This window comes from Gossypium arboreum, chromosome 11, assembly GCF_025698485.1.
Source record: "Gossypium arboreum isolate Shixiya-1 chromosome 11, ASM2569848v2, whole genome shotgun sequence".
NCBI lineage: Eukaryota > Viridiplantae > Streptophyta > Magnoliopsida > Malvales > Malvaceae > Gossypium > Gossypium arboreum.
Window position 1 is genome coordinate 130,151,107 of NC_069080.1, and position 15,924 is coordinate 130,167,030.

A 15,924-nucleotide genomic window follows, 5' to 3' on the forward strand; every position below is an offset into this window, starting at 1 on the left:
TATCCCCACATGGAGTGTAGGGCTGGTACGGGTGGAGTGTAGTGGTTGGTGGGTTGAGTAGTCTCCCAAATGGGCTTGCATATGTTATTGATGTTGCATGTATTTTGAAATGGGCCTATGGGCCATATTGTTATCTGAATAAGGGCTAAGGCCCGGTTTATTGTAATCTGAAAGGGCTCGCCCAAGACCACTGTTACTGAATGGGCTTAGGCCCAATAGGCTGGAGCTGACTTGGGCTTTGAATGGGTTTTCCTTACACACCGAGTTTCCCAAACTCACCCTTTTATTTTCATCCATGCAGAAATCCCCAACCATAGTGGGCTTGGAGTCGTGAGGGAATTCGAGTGGCCACATTGCTCGAAAGTTTGATTTTCTTCCGTGAACTGGACATCCTTTTATTTACGTTTGAAGTTTTGGGTTTTAAATGTAATACGCCGCTTAATTATTTTTGATGGTTTTAATATGTATTACTAAGATAGGTATTACTTATTTTAACTGTTGAAATTGGATAGCTTTAGGGCGCGTTTTCAAAAACAACAATTGATTTCAAAATAACACGACAACAAGCAAAGCTTCCGCAATGAAAGTATTTTCCAAAATTAATCACTTTTCCTAAAAATGACTTAATCAAATCGGTTTCCTAGAAATATCCATGACGTTAAGGTGTGGCAATGGCGGTATGCATGTCTAGGATTGGACCCAAAGGGAGCTTGGTACTTAAGCAGTCCGATAGACTCACCACCTCTTTTCCGGTTTCCTACCTGGTGCACAGCTTCCATTCACTTTAACCTATAATGAAATTATCTTTTAAAACACTAAGTAGGTTTTTTCTAGATCAACAATATAAAATGTTTTGAACGCTTCGATGTGGCATGTCGGATCTGGCCATAACGTCTGGGCCGGGTTTGGGGTGCTACAATTTTAATAAAAAATTATAAATTTCATATCTAGATAATCACACTCATTATTTTGTGTTTGTTTGCAATTTTGGATAGAATAGCCAACGAAAGGAGGGAGGAGCATTTGATTTTTCCCATTTCGTCTCTGTTCTTTCTTATTAATTTAGAAAATTTGTCTTCAATGAATCTGGACAAACAGATGTCCAAATTAAATGTAAATATTGACAACTATGTTTAGATTCATTTTAGACTTAACTTTAAAATGGTTTTTATTAATCTTTAATTTTTGAACATTTTGAACATTATTTATCTTTCTTTATAAATTTTAAAAATATTTTAAAATTTTATAAAATTTTAAAAATATATATTTAATTTTTAAAAATTTAGCTTTGAAATGAATCAACAACAATCATGTCCAATAATTTAAATTCTCAAATTTGATGGCGTTTAGTGACCTCTTTCTCCCTTTAAATAATTTGGTCCCAATGTCACCTGTCATTCCATCATCATTGTCATTAGTTACAGCATCATCTACTGATAAAATTATAAGGCCCCAAAAACCAAATAATTTATAAAAGTTAAAAAATTTCTTTTTCCTATCCCCTCTTTGTTGGTTGTTTTAAATCAAGGTCTTTGCAATTTACTTGAAAAAAAATATTTATTACTCTTTAATATCTTGCTTGTTTATGTGTCAATAAAGAAAGGTTTCACGTAGGCCTTGTGGAGTACTTGAAAATGTTCTCTTTTCCCATTCAAATTAACATTGACTTTAATAATTGTAGAGAACTAGTTTTGGTTGAACTGATTTAGGCCCAAGTCATCCTCCAGAAGAATGCGAAAAGCAAGTTTAGAGAGGCTTGCAAGACGTTGAACTATGTCTATCAATACCATGTATTCGGGTTATGAAGTCAAATGTATATTTTGTGATTTGGCCCATACATTCTCCACTTGAGTTTAAAGTTACTATTATCTTTCTCATTCTTTTATTTTTATCTTAATTTCTTTTCATCATTCTTTTCCTTTCGGATTTGCTTCTCGATGTTGGAAACTTGGAGTACTTGAGACTTCATGATACCACATCGCCTTTATACCAAATTACATGAAATATTGACATTGTGAGATTAATGCATGTTATTTTTATACTTATCATTTCATTAGTTGTACATTTTGAAAAAAAAATGATGATCTATAGGTGCATGAGACTACGTAACTATTATAAACTAAAAACAATATAATTAATTTAAATAAAAAATATGGAGTACTTATAAATAGATATTATTAATTTTTTAAGATAATTAAATATTAAACATATCTATTATAAATAAATATTAATAATTCTCATATTTAGAATCTTGAATTTAAGGGTTTTGAGTATAGGGTCTTAAATATAAGATCTAGGGCCTCATGTTTAAGGTTTAGGGATTTAGTATTTATTTATAATGTAGCAAGACAAAAAATATATTAAACAACTACAGAAAAAGGCCTGCATACCACCAAGCATTGAAGTTTTCTGTTCTGTTTACAACTTGTTGAACTCGCGAAGAGTTGGCTTCTCTACCTTTTTGTAAATCTTTGTTGAACTCGCCCAACAATCCTAATCAACCACCATGGTTTTCCAATCGTGAATACTATATATCGCATGCTCTTTCCCAGCACCAACCCACATCCATACCCCATCAATATAGAAAATTTCCAATTCAATTCATCACCATCATCATCATCTCTATCAAATTTGGCTGGAGTTTCCTCATCAGTATCACAACTTTTTGATAATGGCAAATCATATAAATCCAAACTTCCCTTGTAGGAATCATCAGTGAAAGTATCAAATTGTTTGCCTTGAGGAATGGGTCCCTTGAGATTATTATGAGAAAGGTTTAACACCTCTAAGAATCCAAGAGTTTTTAACTCCGTTGGAATTCTTCCTTGGAGATTGTTTGATGAGAGATCTAATGATTCAAGCTCCGACAAATCACCTAAAGATGATGGGATAGGACCTATTAAACAGTTATGAGAGAGATTTAGGATAGTAAGTAAATGAAGCTCACCAAGTATTTCTAGAATTTCTCCCCAGAATTTATTACTAGAAAGGTCAATAATCGTCCAAATGGACAATAGTGATTCAAACTCTATTTCCAACCCTTTTGCTGTAAAAGATAAACCACTAGCATAATTTGTTGTTCCAATAGGGTCGGAAGCGTGTAAATTATTGTACTAAAAAATCACACAAAGTTCAATTCCCAGGGAAGAGAGGTGGATCACAAGGATCTCTTAAATACCAAGTCTTTCCTTAGTCAGAATATTCCTTCTATCGTAATTTAATAGCACAATTAAATACTACTATTATACCCTCAAATATTGAAAGAAAAATAGGACAAGAAAGAACACAAGATTTTTAACGAGGTTCGGTAAATTATACCTACGTCCTCGGGCACTAACACCAGATGATAACTTTACTATCTCCAAAATATTACAAACAAATAGAATTCCTTAAGAATTCTCAAATGGGAGAAGAGAGAAAGATTGGTTGGGATGGTTGAAATGAGAAATGGTTAAGCCTATTTATAGTTGAGGTTCAGGGACTAACTTGCAAATGGCCTAAAAATTAGGGACCAAAATTGCAATTATCCCATTCAATTTTAAACAACTTGCCTACCATTTTTCCTTTCGGTGCCACTTGCACCTCCCATTTTTGACTTTTCAACTCACCCTTTAATTGACTTTTCAACAATCTCCACCTTGAAGATTTTATTAGGATAATCACATCTTCACATACTTCCTTCAACTCCCCAAATTCGATAAAGCTATCTTTTGTAGTGCCTCCAAATGCGCTCTCGAGCGCCATACACCTAAAGGTGCTCAAATTTTCAGGATGTTAATCAAGTTCAAACAATGATTAAACTTGATTGTTGTTACCACCTTGGTCATCATATCTGCGGGATTATCTGCGGTCGGAATCTTCTGAAGTAGAATTTTTCCTTTTTCAAAGACTTCCCACACAAAGTGATATCTTACGTCGATATGCTTGGTTCTTGAATGATAGACTTGATTTTTCGCTAAATGAATAGCGCTCTGACTGTCACAATATAGATTAATGTGACTTTGAACAACTTCCAAGTCTTTCAACAATCCATTAAGCCAAATAGCCTCCTTAACAGCTTCTGTAACTGCCATATATTCCGCTTCTGTAATAGACACAACTACTGTAGACTGTAAGGTAGACTTCCAACTCACTGGGGCTTTCGCAATAGTAAACAGATACCCCGTAGCTGAACGACGTTTATCTAAATCACCAGCAAAGTCGGAATCAACATATCCAACTACAAACTAACCAAGTGCTTCATCCTGCTCAAAAATTAAACCAACGTCTACGGTTTTTCGAAGATACCGTAGAATCCATTTCACAGCTTGCCAATGTCCTTTTCCAGGATCATGCATATACCTGCTCACAACTCCAACAGCTTGTGAAATGTCAGGTCGCGTACACACCATCGCATACATCAAACTCCCAACTGCATTAGCATATGGGACTTTCGCCATATATTCTCTTTCATCTTTAGTCTTCGGAGATAATTGAGTACTAAGTTTCAAATGAGCAGCAAGTGGGGTACTTACATGTTTTGTGTTTTCATTTACACCAAAACATTGTAATACCTTTTTTCAGATATTGCTTCTGATTTAAATAAAGCTTGCCTCTCTGTCTATCTTTACTTATCTCCATGCCGAGAATCTTCTTGGCCTCACCTAGATCTTTCATCTCGAACTCTTGATTCAACTGAGCCTTCAGCTTATCTATCTCTTTTTGGCTCTTCGAAGCGATTAACATATCATCAACATACAAGAGTAGATAAATGAAAGATCCAATCATGCGACTTCGCAAATACACACAATTGTCATATTTGCTTCTTGTGTATACGCTTTCTCATAAAGCTATCAAATCGCTTGTACCATTTGCCTTGGGGATTGCTTCAATCCATATAGCGATTTGTTCACTTACAAACCCAATTTCTACTACCAGCATTTGTGTATCCTTCGGGTTGAGTCATATAGATCTCCTCTTCTAACTCACCATGCAAGAAAGCCGTCTTAACATCAAGTTGAGCTAGCTCCAAATTCAACTGTGCTACAAAGGCCAACAAAATTCTAATGGAGGAATGCTTCTAACAGGAAATACATCATTGTAGTCAATTCCTCCTTCGAGCGTAGCCTTTTGCTACCAATCTTGTCTTGTAGCGAACATCTTTCTTGCTAGGAGATCCATCTTTCTTTGTGAATACCCACTTGCATCCGATTTCCCTTTTACCTTTCGATAATTGCACCAACTCCCAAGTATTGTTCTCCCGGAGAGACTGCATTTCTTCGTCCATGGCGCATTTCCATTTGTCACTTTCTAAGCTTTGTATTGCTTCTTGATAAGTGACAGGAATATCATCATCAACAACGGGAAGGGCGTGAGGCCACCATATCGATCGAATCGAGCGGGTTTACTGAATTTCTCTCCGTGGCCTTGCAATCGCAATCGTTCTCGTGTACTTAATGGTTCTTGGGTCGAACCTCTTCAACCTCTAATTCCTCCATTGTGGCTGGAGAATTAGACTTATTAATCGGGCATATCCCCATCTGCTCAAACTCCACTGTTTTGGAGTACACTCCACCGCCGTGGAGTATCGCTTGTCTGAATATCTTCATCTGCTACCTTTTTCAATGTGGCGATTCATCAAAGGTAACATCTCTCTACAGATCATTTTCTTTGTGCTTAAGCACCAAAGACGAAATCCTTCACTCTAGAAGTGATTCCCATAAAGAGAGCTTTCTTTGCCCTCGAGATCTAACTTTGACTCCTTCACATGGTAATATGCGGTGGATCCAAACACATGTAAGGAATCATACTCAGTGCCGGTTTTCCGCACCATACCTCCATAGGAGTTTTTCTTTCTAATGCAGATGATGGCAAGCGATTAACAAGATGGCCAGCGATGTCACACCTCATTTCAAAATTGCTTGCCCAACCCAAAGATTGGACAACATACATCGAACTTTCTCCAAGAATGTTCGATTCATACGCTCTGCCACTCCATTCTGCTGCGGTGTATCCCTAACTGTGAAGTGTCGAACAATACCATACTCTTAGAACACATCGAAGAACGGATCACTTTTATATTCCCCTCCATTGTCCGTCCTAAGCCACTTGATTTTCTTGCCAGTCTGGTTTTCGATCATAGTTTTCTATTTAAGAAAAACTCCAAACACTTCATCCTTAGTTCTCATGGTATACACCCAAACTCTTCTGGAAAAGTCATCAATAAAAGTAACAAAGTAGTGTTTTCCTCCCAATGAAGGTGTCTTGGAAGGCCCCCACACATCTGAGTGAACATATTCCAAAATACCTTTTGTATTATGGATAGCGATGGTTTAATTTCACTCTCTTTTGCTTTCCCGAACATAATTCTCGCAAAATTTTAATTTGCAAGCCTTTGCACCTTTCAACAATCCTTGCTTTGCGAATTTGCAAGGATTTTTCATTGGCATGTCCCAACTTCATATGCCACAACCGCATTGAGTCCAATTCTTTGTTACCGTGGCTGCAATGATCGCTCCAATAACTGCATACTACCTTGGTAGTAATACAAGTTATTTTTCCCGATGCCCTTCAATATCACAAGTCGCCATATGTCACTTTCAAAATCCCATCTCTCATAGTAACAACCGAACCATTAGATTCCAAGGCTCCCAATGAGATGAGATTTTCTTCAAACTGGCACGCATCAACATCGATCGAACTCGGTTGATCCATCTTGGTTCTTTAATTGGATTGAACCTATCCCAACAGCTTTCTGTGCATTGTCATTGCCCATATAAACAACTCCTCCATTTAGTTCTACTAAATCAGAGAACCACTCCCGGTTAGGGGACATATGATAGGTAATCCAATATCCACTCATCTGAATGGAACGATGATGATGATGCAACCAGTGATAGTTCAGAGTCACTGGTATCATGCTTTGCAACACAAGCATCTACAGCAGCTTTTCCCTTATTCTTCAGCTTTGGACAATTTTTCTTCCAGTGGCCTTTCTCATGACAAAAGATACATTCATCTTTCCCGAGTCTGGACTTTGACTTTGATCACCCTTTCTGAATTTTCTTCCGAGTGTATGAACGACCTCAGACTACTAAAGCTTCTGTATCTCTGATTAAGTTTTTCTGTTTGTCCTTCTTTCTCTGTTCATAACTGTATAAGGCCGCACAGACTTCGCTCAGAGATATATCACTCCTGCCATGAAGTAGAGTAGTTTCTAGGAACTCAAACTCCTCAGGAAGTGACCCCAACAACATCAAAGCCAAATCTTCATCTTTGAATGTCCCATCCATATTCAACAAATCAGTGACTAACTGATTAAATTTGGTGATGTGATCATTCATTGTGGTACTTGGGACGTAAGTGAAACGAAACAGTCTTTTCTTCAAGTGGAGCTTATTTTGAATGTTTTTCTTCAAAAATTTTTCTTCAAGTGCCACCCACAACTTATTTGCAGAAGTTTCCTTTGAAAAAGCATACCTCTGCTCTAGAGAAAGGCATGATCGAATTGTGCCACATGCCAACCGATTGATCACCTTCCAATCTTTCTCCTGTACATCATCTGGTTTCTCTTCATCAATGGCAATGTCTAGACCCTGCTGAAAAAGGGCATCTAGAACCTCACTTTTCCACATACCAAAATGGCCCGTGCCATCAAAGATCTCCACGGCCAATCTTGCATTTGCAACTGTCGGTCTTGTCCACATGGACGATGTTGAAGCTTCTACACCGACCGTTTTCTCCGTAATCTTTCAATATACCTAAGGAAATCTTTTCTGATGTGGAAGATCAGTTTAAACTGCAACCACAGAGCATACTACGATTAACCTTCGGCTCTTGATACCACTTGTTGTTCTAATAGGGTCGGAAGCGTGTAAATTATTGTACTAAAAAATCACGCAAAGTTCAATTCCCAGGGAAGAGAGGTGGATCACAAGGATCCCTTAAATACCAAGTCTTTCCTTAGTCAGAATATTCCTTCTATCGTAATTTAATAGCACAATTAAATACTACTATTATACCCTCAAATATTGAAAGAAAAAGAGGACAAGAAAGAACACAAGATTTTTAACGAGGTTCGTAAATTATACCTACGCCTCTGGCACTAACACCGATGATAACTTTACTATCTCCAAAATATTACAAACAAATAGAATTCCTTAAGAATTCTCAAATGGGAGAAGAGAGAAAACTAAGAGAGAAAGATTGGTTGGGATGGTTGAAATGAGAAATGGTTAGGCCTATTTATAGTTGAGGTTCAGGGACTAACTTGCAAATGGCCTAAAAAATTAGGGACCAAAATTGCAATTATCCCATTCAATTTTAAACAACTTGCCTACCATTTTTCCTTTCGGTGCCACTTGCACCTCCCAACCCTTTTGCTGTAAAAGATAAACCACTAGCATAATTCACTGTAATGTCACCAATTGCATCTTCTACTTGGGTTTAACTTTCTTTCCATACCTTTCTCTAATAGCATGCAAATGTTCAAAAAAATGAGTAAGTAGCCACTGAAGTTATTATGAGAAAGATCAATAACATGCAGATGAGTGAAGGAAACTGTAACATCAAAGCTATCCATTTGACCGTAAAATCTATTCAACCTCAAGATAAGAACTTGTAGCTGATCCAAATTTCCAAACCAATTTGGGAAAGTGTCATTCAAATTGTTACTTCCAACATCGAAAAGGTTTAAATCTTTGCAATTACCCAAAGATCATGGTAGTGACCCTTCTAATTCATTATTGTTGATTCAAAAACTTTTCAACATGCAACCTTTAGTAAAATTATCTAGTATTTGACTATGAATGTTATTATTTCTTAGATCAATTTCTAAGAGATAAAAACTTAAGTTTCAAATGCACTCTAGAATTGTTCCATCCAAATTATTTTTAGATAGAAAGAGACTCATAAGGGAAGTAAATTTGCATATTAAGGAAGGGATTTCTCCAATTAAGTTATTGTTTGAAACTCCATACCATTGCAATGAAGGTGGTGATGTTGAAATTCGCCCTTACAGATAAAATTGGTATAAAGTTAGAATTAGAGATTTGAAGATTTTTGGAACAAAAAATGTAAAATAACTATATTTGTGATGTAATACACGCATCATGTGTATAACCAATAAAAATATTTGGTTAATTTACTACACTACTTCTAATTCTTTTTAGATAATTTTTTTACTATACCTAACAATTGTTATAAAAAGATAAACATGTGTGAGAGAAACCGATTTTCAATAACTTGAGCAGTATAAGCTTTGGTTTTATGTATCTTTTGTTTTATTATTATTATTGATATTTTTATGTCTATTTTATAGTATATGTTTAAGGGTTGTAGTTATTTTTGTCAACAATATCGTCTCTAAGGCTCAAACCCCGTTCTCTTTTTAAGAGTGTAATGTATGCCTTACTACTACACCAAACACTTATTGGTACAGTATTTATTATGGCTACAAATTTTTATGAAACTCTAAGTTATAGCTCAAATCATAAAACAAATCAATTGATATAGTGTTTATTTTTGTTGGTTATAAGTAAAGTTTTAATTATTTGTTATAAAATTCTTTCTTGAAAAATTGAAAATTAAAAATGAAAAAGTTGACATTTTCTTTAGAGTCGGAACCTAAGTAGTAGCAATATCTATAACTGGTACTTCAAATGTACATTTTGTGTTTATAATTTTTATAAGATTGAATGGTTAGTTGAGATTACAGAAGATCATAAAAGTCTCAAGATTTGTGTTATGAAAGTCGTTCATTATGAGAATACTTTTCTTTTAAACAATGATGGTGAAGCATATGCCAACTAATCAAATAGAAATTTGGGAAAAGAATAGTCACATTCATGTTTGGACAATTTAATTTAAGTAATTTGTAATTTAAATTATTTTTTCTTATAATAATATTTTTTAATTTTTCTAATGTCAAAGTATTTAAAGTATTAAATGTGTAATTAAATTTTTTAAGCTAAAAATAATATATTAAAAATTATAAAGCTAATTAATTATATATAACAATAACTAAAAGGAATTACATAAATGTAAGAAGTAAAATTTCACTTCAAACATATAATTAACTTATGTACTATGTTCCTCTCATAATATAAACTATGTCTAAGCAAAATATAAATCATAAGGCAAATCCACAAATAAATTAATTACAAGTTTGATGTTAATTCAATAATATTTGCGATGTACACATTGGATGATGTAAATAAATAATATTTGCGATGTATACACATGAATGAAGTGCATAAAATGAATGATTAATTTATTTCACAACATCTAACCCTTTTTAGATGTATCAGAATGACTCTAATTCGTATTACATTTTAGAGTTGTGTAATACAAATTCTTATTTAAAAAAAAAACAAGTGACAAGATAGGGGATATACGAGGGCAAAGGCCGAAGATTTTAACATTACTACATTACTTCTATTTAACTTTGATTAGAATATGGTTTTACAAACTTATAAATAGATGTCGTCTATACTCCTTGTACCAGCCCACTTTTGCCCGGCCCACCAAATTAAAATACCCAAACCTCAACTAAAATTACATAAGCCCAAATTTAAACCCAAAATAAAAAAAACCCTAAAACCCAAATTCTATGGCCCACTACCCAAACAGATTTTGACAGAAATCAGAAAACCTTAGCCTAGCTAGCCGCCGCCCCTATGGCCACCTGCCCTCTGACGCCTCTGCACCACCACCTACCCGAGTCTGCCATGGTCTTATCCACCGCCACCTGCTCCTCCACTTTCACCTGCAAGAATTAAAACGGAAGTGACAAGCATGTATTTTTAATATTTTTGTAAATGGCTATAAAAGCCAAGAAAACCAAATGTAATTTTTTGGACATGAAATAGAACAAAAGAGAGAGATTCAAACACCAATAGAAGCGTTCAATCACAGCATGAAGTGTTAAAACAAAGGAATTAGATTCGGACAAAAGGTGTTTTTTTTTTATCTATTTTCCCTTCTATTTATTTGATTTTCAAAACTTATACACATAGATCTGTTTATTTTCTTTAACGATTTTTATATACATATTTTAAAAAATACCTTTTTGGAACTCTGGCCACCGCGTGTGGTGGCCGGCGACGGCTCCGGCGCCGGCGAGCGGTGGCTGATACGACAGTGGCTGACTGAAATTTTCGTCAGACTCTCAGGCACTCAAAGAAAACAAAAAGGGGAAAGGAATTTTTTTTTCTTCTTAAAACAAGCTGAAAATGATTTTTTTTCCCAAAATTTTGCCTTAAATAGCCCCCCAAAACGACGTCGTTTTGGGCAGCCCCTTTAGGCATCAAAACGACGTCGTTTTAAGCCCAGGATCCGCGTGTTGACCTGACCCGCTAGGAGGATCCGCATGTTTTTGTTTTTGGGGTTAATTGCGCGGCAAGTCCTTCCACTTTTTTATAGTTTGGTAATTGAGTCTTTCGTTATTTCTAAATTTATCCTGGAATTTTGTTTCGATTTCAATTTCGTCCCACGTGAAGTGATGCGTTTTGGAGGGCGGGGATATTTTCCCCTTTAGTCCCTCCTTGCTATTCACTCTTTCAATGTGGTCCATTTTCGTCATTATTTATTTCAAATCTGCCCCAAAACTTCATTTTTAGTTTCAATTTCATCCATTTCATTACTTTTGTTGTTTTATTATGTTATTATGTTATTATTATTATTATACTTATATTTATATTTATTTTATTATTACTACTTCTATTGTTATTATTATTATATTTTTCCATGTATATATTATTATTTATATCATTGTTATTATTACCATTATTAATATTCTTATTATTAACATTGTTTTATTCCTTTTTTATTATTATTTTTATTAATATATTATTATTATTATTATTATTATTATTATTATTTTGGTAATATTACTATTATAATTATATTTTATTTTTGTGTTTATTTACTTATTGTTTTGTTATTAATTCATTAATTTATTATTATTAACATATTATTATTCTTAATGTATTATTATTACTATTACTATTATTATCACTATTATTGTTTTACCATTATTATGTATTTTTATTACCATTAATTATTATTACTACTACCATTATTTTTATTAACATATTATTTTTCTTACCATATTATTATTTCCATTTTTATATATTATTATTGTTATTAACATATATTATTAATGTACTATTATTTTCTATTATTTTATTACTAATATCACTATTATCATTTTATTATTATTATTTATTATTATTATTATTATTATTATCATCATCATCATCATCATCATCATCATCATCATCATCGTCATCATCATCATCATCATTTTTGTAATCACTATTACTATTGTATTATGACTATTATGATATTTTCATTTTCTTATTACTCATCTATTATATTTCTTATCTATTTATATTTTCATTATTATTATATTTTAGATACTATATCTATGTTTATATTTAGGTATTAATATCACTATTTTACTATTGTTATATTTTTCATATTATCATTATCATCATTATTACCATATATATACACGTGTATTTTTCATGTACATGTTAGTATTTTCTATTATTATTACAAATATATTATTTCTTTTATTATATTATTAGAATATTATTTTTATTATCATTTTCTTTATTGTGAATATTATTGTTATTTTTATTCTAACATTGTATTTTAATAGTTTTTCATTAATTGTATCATTGTTCGTATTATTTACAAATTCCTATTGCAAATGATATTATTTTTTTATGTTTTTAATTAATTTCAATAAATAAGGCAACGTACTGATTTCAACACTAAGTCACTGATTTCATCGCTATGTTGGGTGGATATCATTGGCTCGTGTTAAAAACGAGACGTCCTTCTAAAAAACCAAAAATTTCAAATTCTCGTATTTCAACTGGGTCGCGATTAAATATTAAATTAAACTTATATTTTTGAGAATTAAGACAACGCGTGTTTAACAAGATACCAATTTTGGGCGTCGCGAGGGTGCTAATACCTTCTCATGCGTAATCGACTCCCGAACCCTATTTTTCTCTAGATTTTCGCGTAGACCCAAATTCGGCCTTCATTTTTGTTCAAGAATAAATTATCTTTTCTAAAAAAGAAGATTTATTAGGTGTCCGATCACACCTAGAAAAAAGATCGGTGGCGACTCCTTTTCTTTTTAAAACCGAAATTCCATTTTCAAATTCTCAAATAATCGCCTCAACTAGCGACCAAAGCGATTTTTTTTACGTTAAAACAGCTGATGACTCCACTGGGGATATTTTTTTTAGACTCGAGTCTAGAATTAAACGGGTGTTGTCAAAATTTTCAAAATTCCTTGTTCAAATTAATACTTAGTCGTGATCCTTAAATTTTGTTTTTGAAAAGGCATGCATTTGCATCATGTTGTAAATATTCTTCTAACTTGTTTAGTTTTTTTTAATTTAGTTTTTAAATAAAATGTAAAGGTTTGTGAGTTTCTCCCCACACACCGTGCACTTGCATTTTTGCATAACATGAGCTCCATACTCGGGCTCCGTCCACTTAAGTGGAAGTAAACGCTATGCCTTCGTGAGTTAACTTGTCCCTCAACACAGGCTAGTGAATACTTCCGGGTTACATATAACTTATGCTTTCGTGAGTTAACTTGTCCCTCTGCATAGGCATAAGTAAATGTAATCCCTCGAATTGAACTCATAAGCCTGTGATAGGCAATGACCGAGGCTCTGTACTAATCTTAGCAGATGATAGTACGAACAATTCAAGTACCCGTCTAAAACTGAAACTATATGTAGTGAACCATATGAGCCACCTAATTAGAGCAATGTCGAACCTCTGTCTGTTAATAGTCACCAAAATAAGTACATGGGAGAAACGCCTCTTGCCTTTCATTTCCTTTACATTTACACTGTTTATGCAAACGAATTGAACCGAGTAGCTTAATTTGTTGAAGTTTCCATAGTTTTTCTCAGTTCATATTTGTTGTGATTACTAACCAAGGTTGTTTGTCTTTATTTTTATTTTTCATCATGGATCATAGGCATCTTGATTAGGAAGGTGTTGATTAGAGATTGGTTGCCAAAAATGGGTTTCTGATGGAGGAGTCAATTACACAAGTGACCGAAAAAAATGTCGTGATTCGAGACTGGTCTTTGAAAACTCAAAAAGCGAAAGGGGACAGTTTAACGGAAGGATGTATCTTCAATCTTCCCGAGTAAGTAGCTACAAATGTTCGTCAGAATAACCTCAAGGATTTGACTCGGATTTGGAAACAGTGGGATTCAGACACTAGGGGCATCTTCACCTAAAAGTACGGGGATATAACTCACTTGATCGCCGTCAACATAGACGAACAATTGATTCAAGCCATGGTTCGATTCTGGGATCCAACTTACCAATGTTTCACTTTCAATCAGGAAGATATGACTCCGACCATAGAAGAGTATGCTGCCTTGCTTCGCATTGACAATGTACAATTCAGCAAGATATATGTGAAAGAGCCCAAACCAACGACCTTTAAGAAAAAGTTAGTGAGGTTGACGGGAATGACTGATATGTGGGCTGAAAAACAAATAAAGAAAAAGAACAAAGTTAGTTGTGTTCCATGGTTTTCTCAGCGAATTTAGTTCAAAACCATCCAGATATTGTGAAGAGGATAGATCTGTTTGCTTTGGCCATTTATGGATTAATTGTCTTCCCAAAGGTTCTCAGGTATGTAGAAGTTGCGGTAGTGGATTTCTTCGAAAGGTTGAAGCAAGGGATCAACCCCGTCCCGACTATCTTGGCTGAGACTTTTAGATCTCTAAGCAGTTGTAGGAGAAAAAGGGAAGGACATTTTATCGGATGTGCGTAGTTACTTAATGTTTGGATTCTGAGCCATTTCTGGAAAGTAGAGCGCACACCCTTCCACATGTTTTCAAAAACCTTTGCCCCATTGAAAGCTTATCTTGAGAAAGATTGGCCAAAGGATGTCAACAACAACACTGGGCTTCAGTTTTTCAAAACCTTTGCGCCAAAGAGATAACCTAGAGAGCACAATGGATAAGTCCTTCAGTTCTGTTATACAAATGTGGAAGCCAAGATTGGGTGCCTTTACTAGGATTATGGGGAGGAGTTGGATATGCCTCATTAATAGTTCAAAGGCAGTTTGCTTCACGACAGTTCATACCTACTACCGGAGGATTGGCACAGTCTGAGTTTGCCTTTACAGGCGAGGGTTACATGAAAAGAGTTCGAGATACTGTAAAGTCCTGGAAGGAAATTCACCTAATAGAGTTAGCTCTCTACACTGATACCATCACTCAAGATTATGACATATGGAAACAACGACGAGTGAACAGTCAACAAATCTCGCCGACGGATTATACTTTCCAGAATCCTTTCTCAGAAGAATTGTCATCCGAGTTGGAAATAGCAAGACATGAATTTGAATGTGAAAAGACTAAGCTGTTACGAGATATCAATTCTCTTCAAGAGGAAAACTACCAGATGAAGATTGATGTTCAAATTGAAAAATCTAAAACCGAGAAAGCTCAAAGAGAAGTTGAGATCGTAAGAAACGATTTAAGGGATCTTCATTTAAAAAATAAGAAATTAAGAAGCATTATAAAAAATAGTGGGTTGGACAAATCATCGGTAGAATGAAAGGAAGAATTAAGCAACATCAAAGGTGGGATGAAATTCTGGAAAGGGAAAGCAAAGAAAGAAGAGGAAAAAGCTGCGCGTGCTATGATAGAGTTAAGGAAGAAGAATGCTGAGTATGAAACTGTGTCTGCAGAATTTGTGACTAGTCAGTCTAAACATCAAGAGCTAAGAGGGAAAGTAGGAGATTTAGAAAATACACTGCAAGCTCAACAACAACAGTTGGATAATCTTCTAAAAGCCCTGGAAGAAAAGAATAGTCAATATGATAGAGACACTCACACCTATGAAAGAGCTCTCCAAGAAAAGGAAATGCAACTCAGCTTTTTG

The 15,924-nt window shown here is 34.4% G+C and overlaps 1 protein-coding gene across 1 annotated transcript; it reads right to left on the bottom strand.

The window, feature by feature from the left end:
• Nucleotides 1-2,453: 2,453 nt before the first annotated feature.
• Nucleotides 2,454-3,589, bottom strand: LOC108459062 (receptor-like protein 9DC3). The gene is made up of 2 exons (XM_017758425.2): nucleotides 3,556-3,589; nucleotides 2,454-2,896 (listed from the first exon to the last, which is right to left on the bottom strand). Exons 1-2 carry the CDS (start codon nucleotides 3,587-3,589, stop codon nucleotides 2,454-2,456), a joined length of 477 nt encoding a protein of 158 aa, XP_017613914.2.
• Between the last annotated feature and the right edge of the window lie 12,335 nt (nucleotides 3,590-15,924).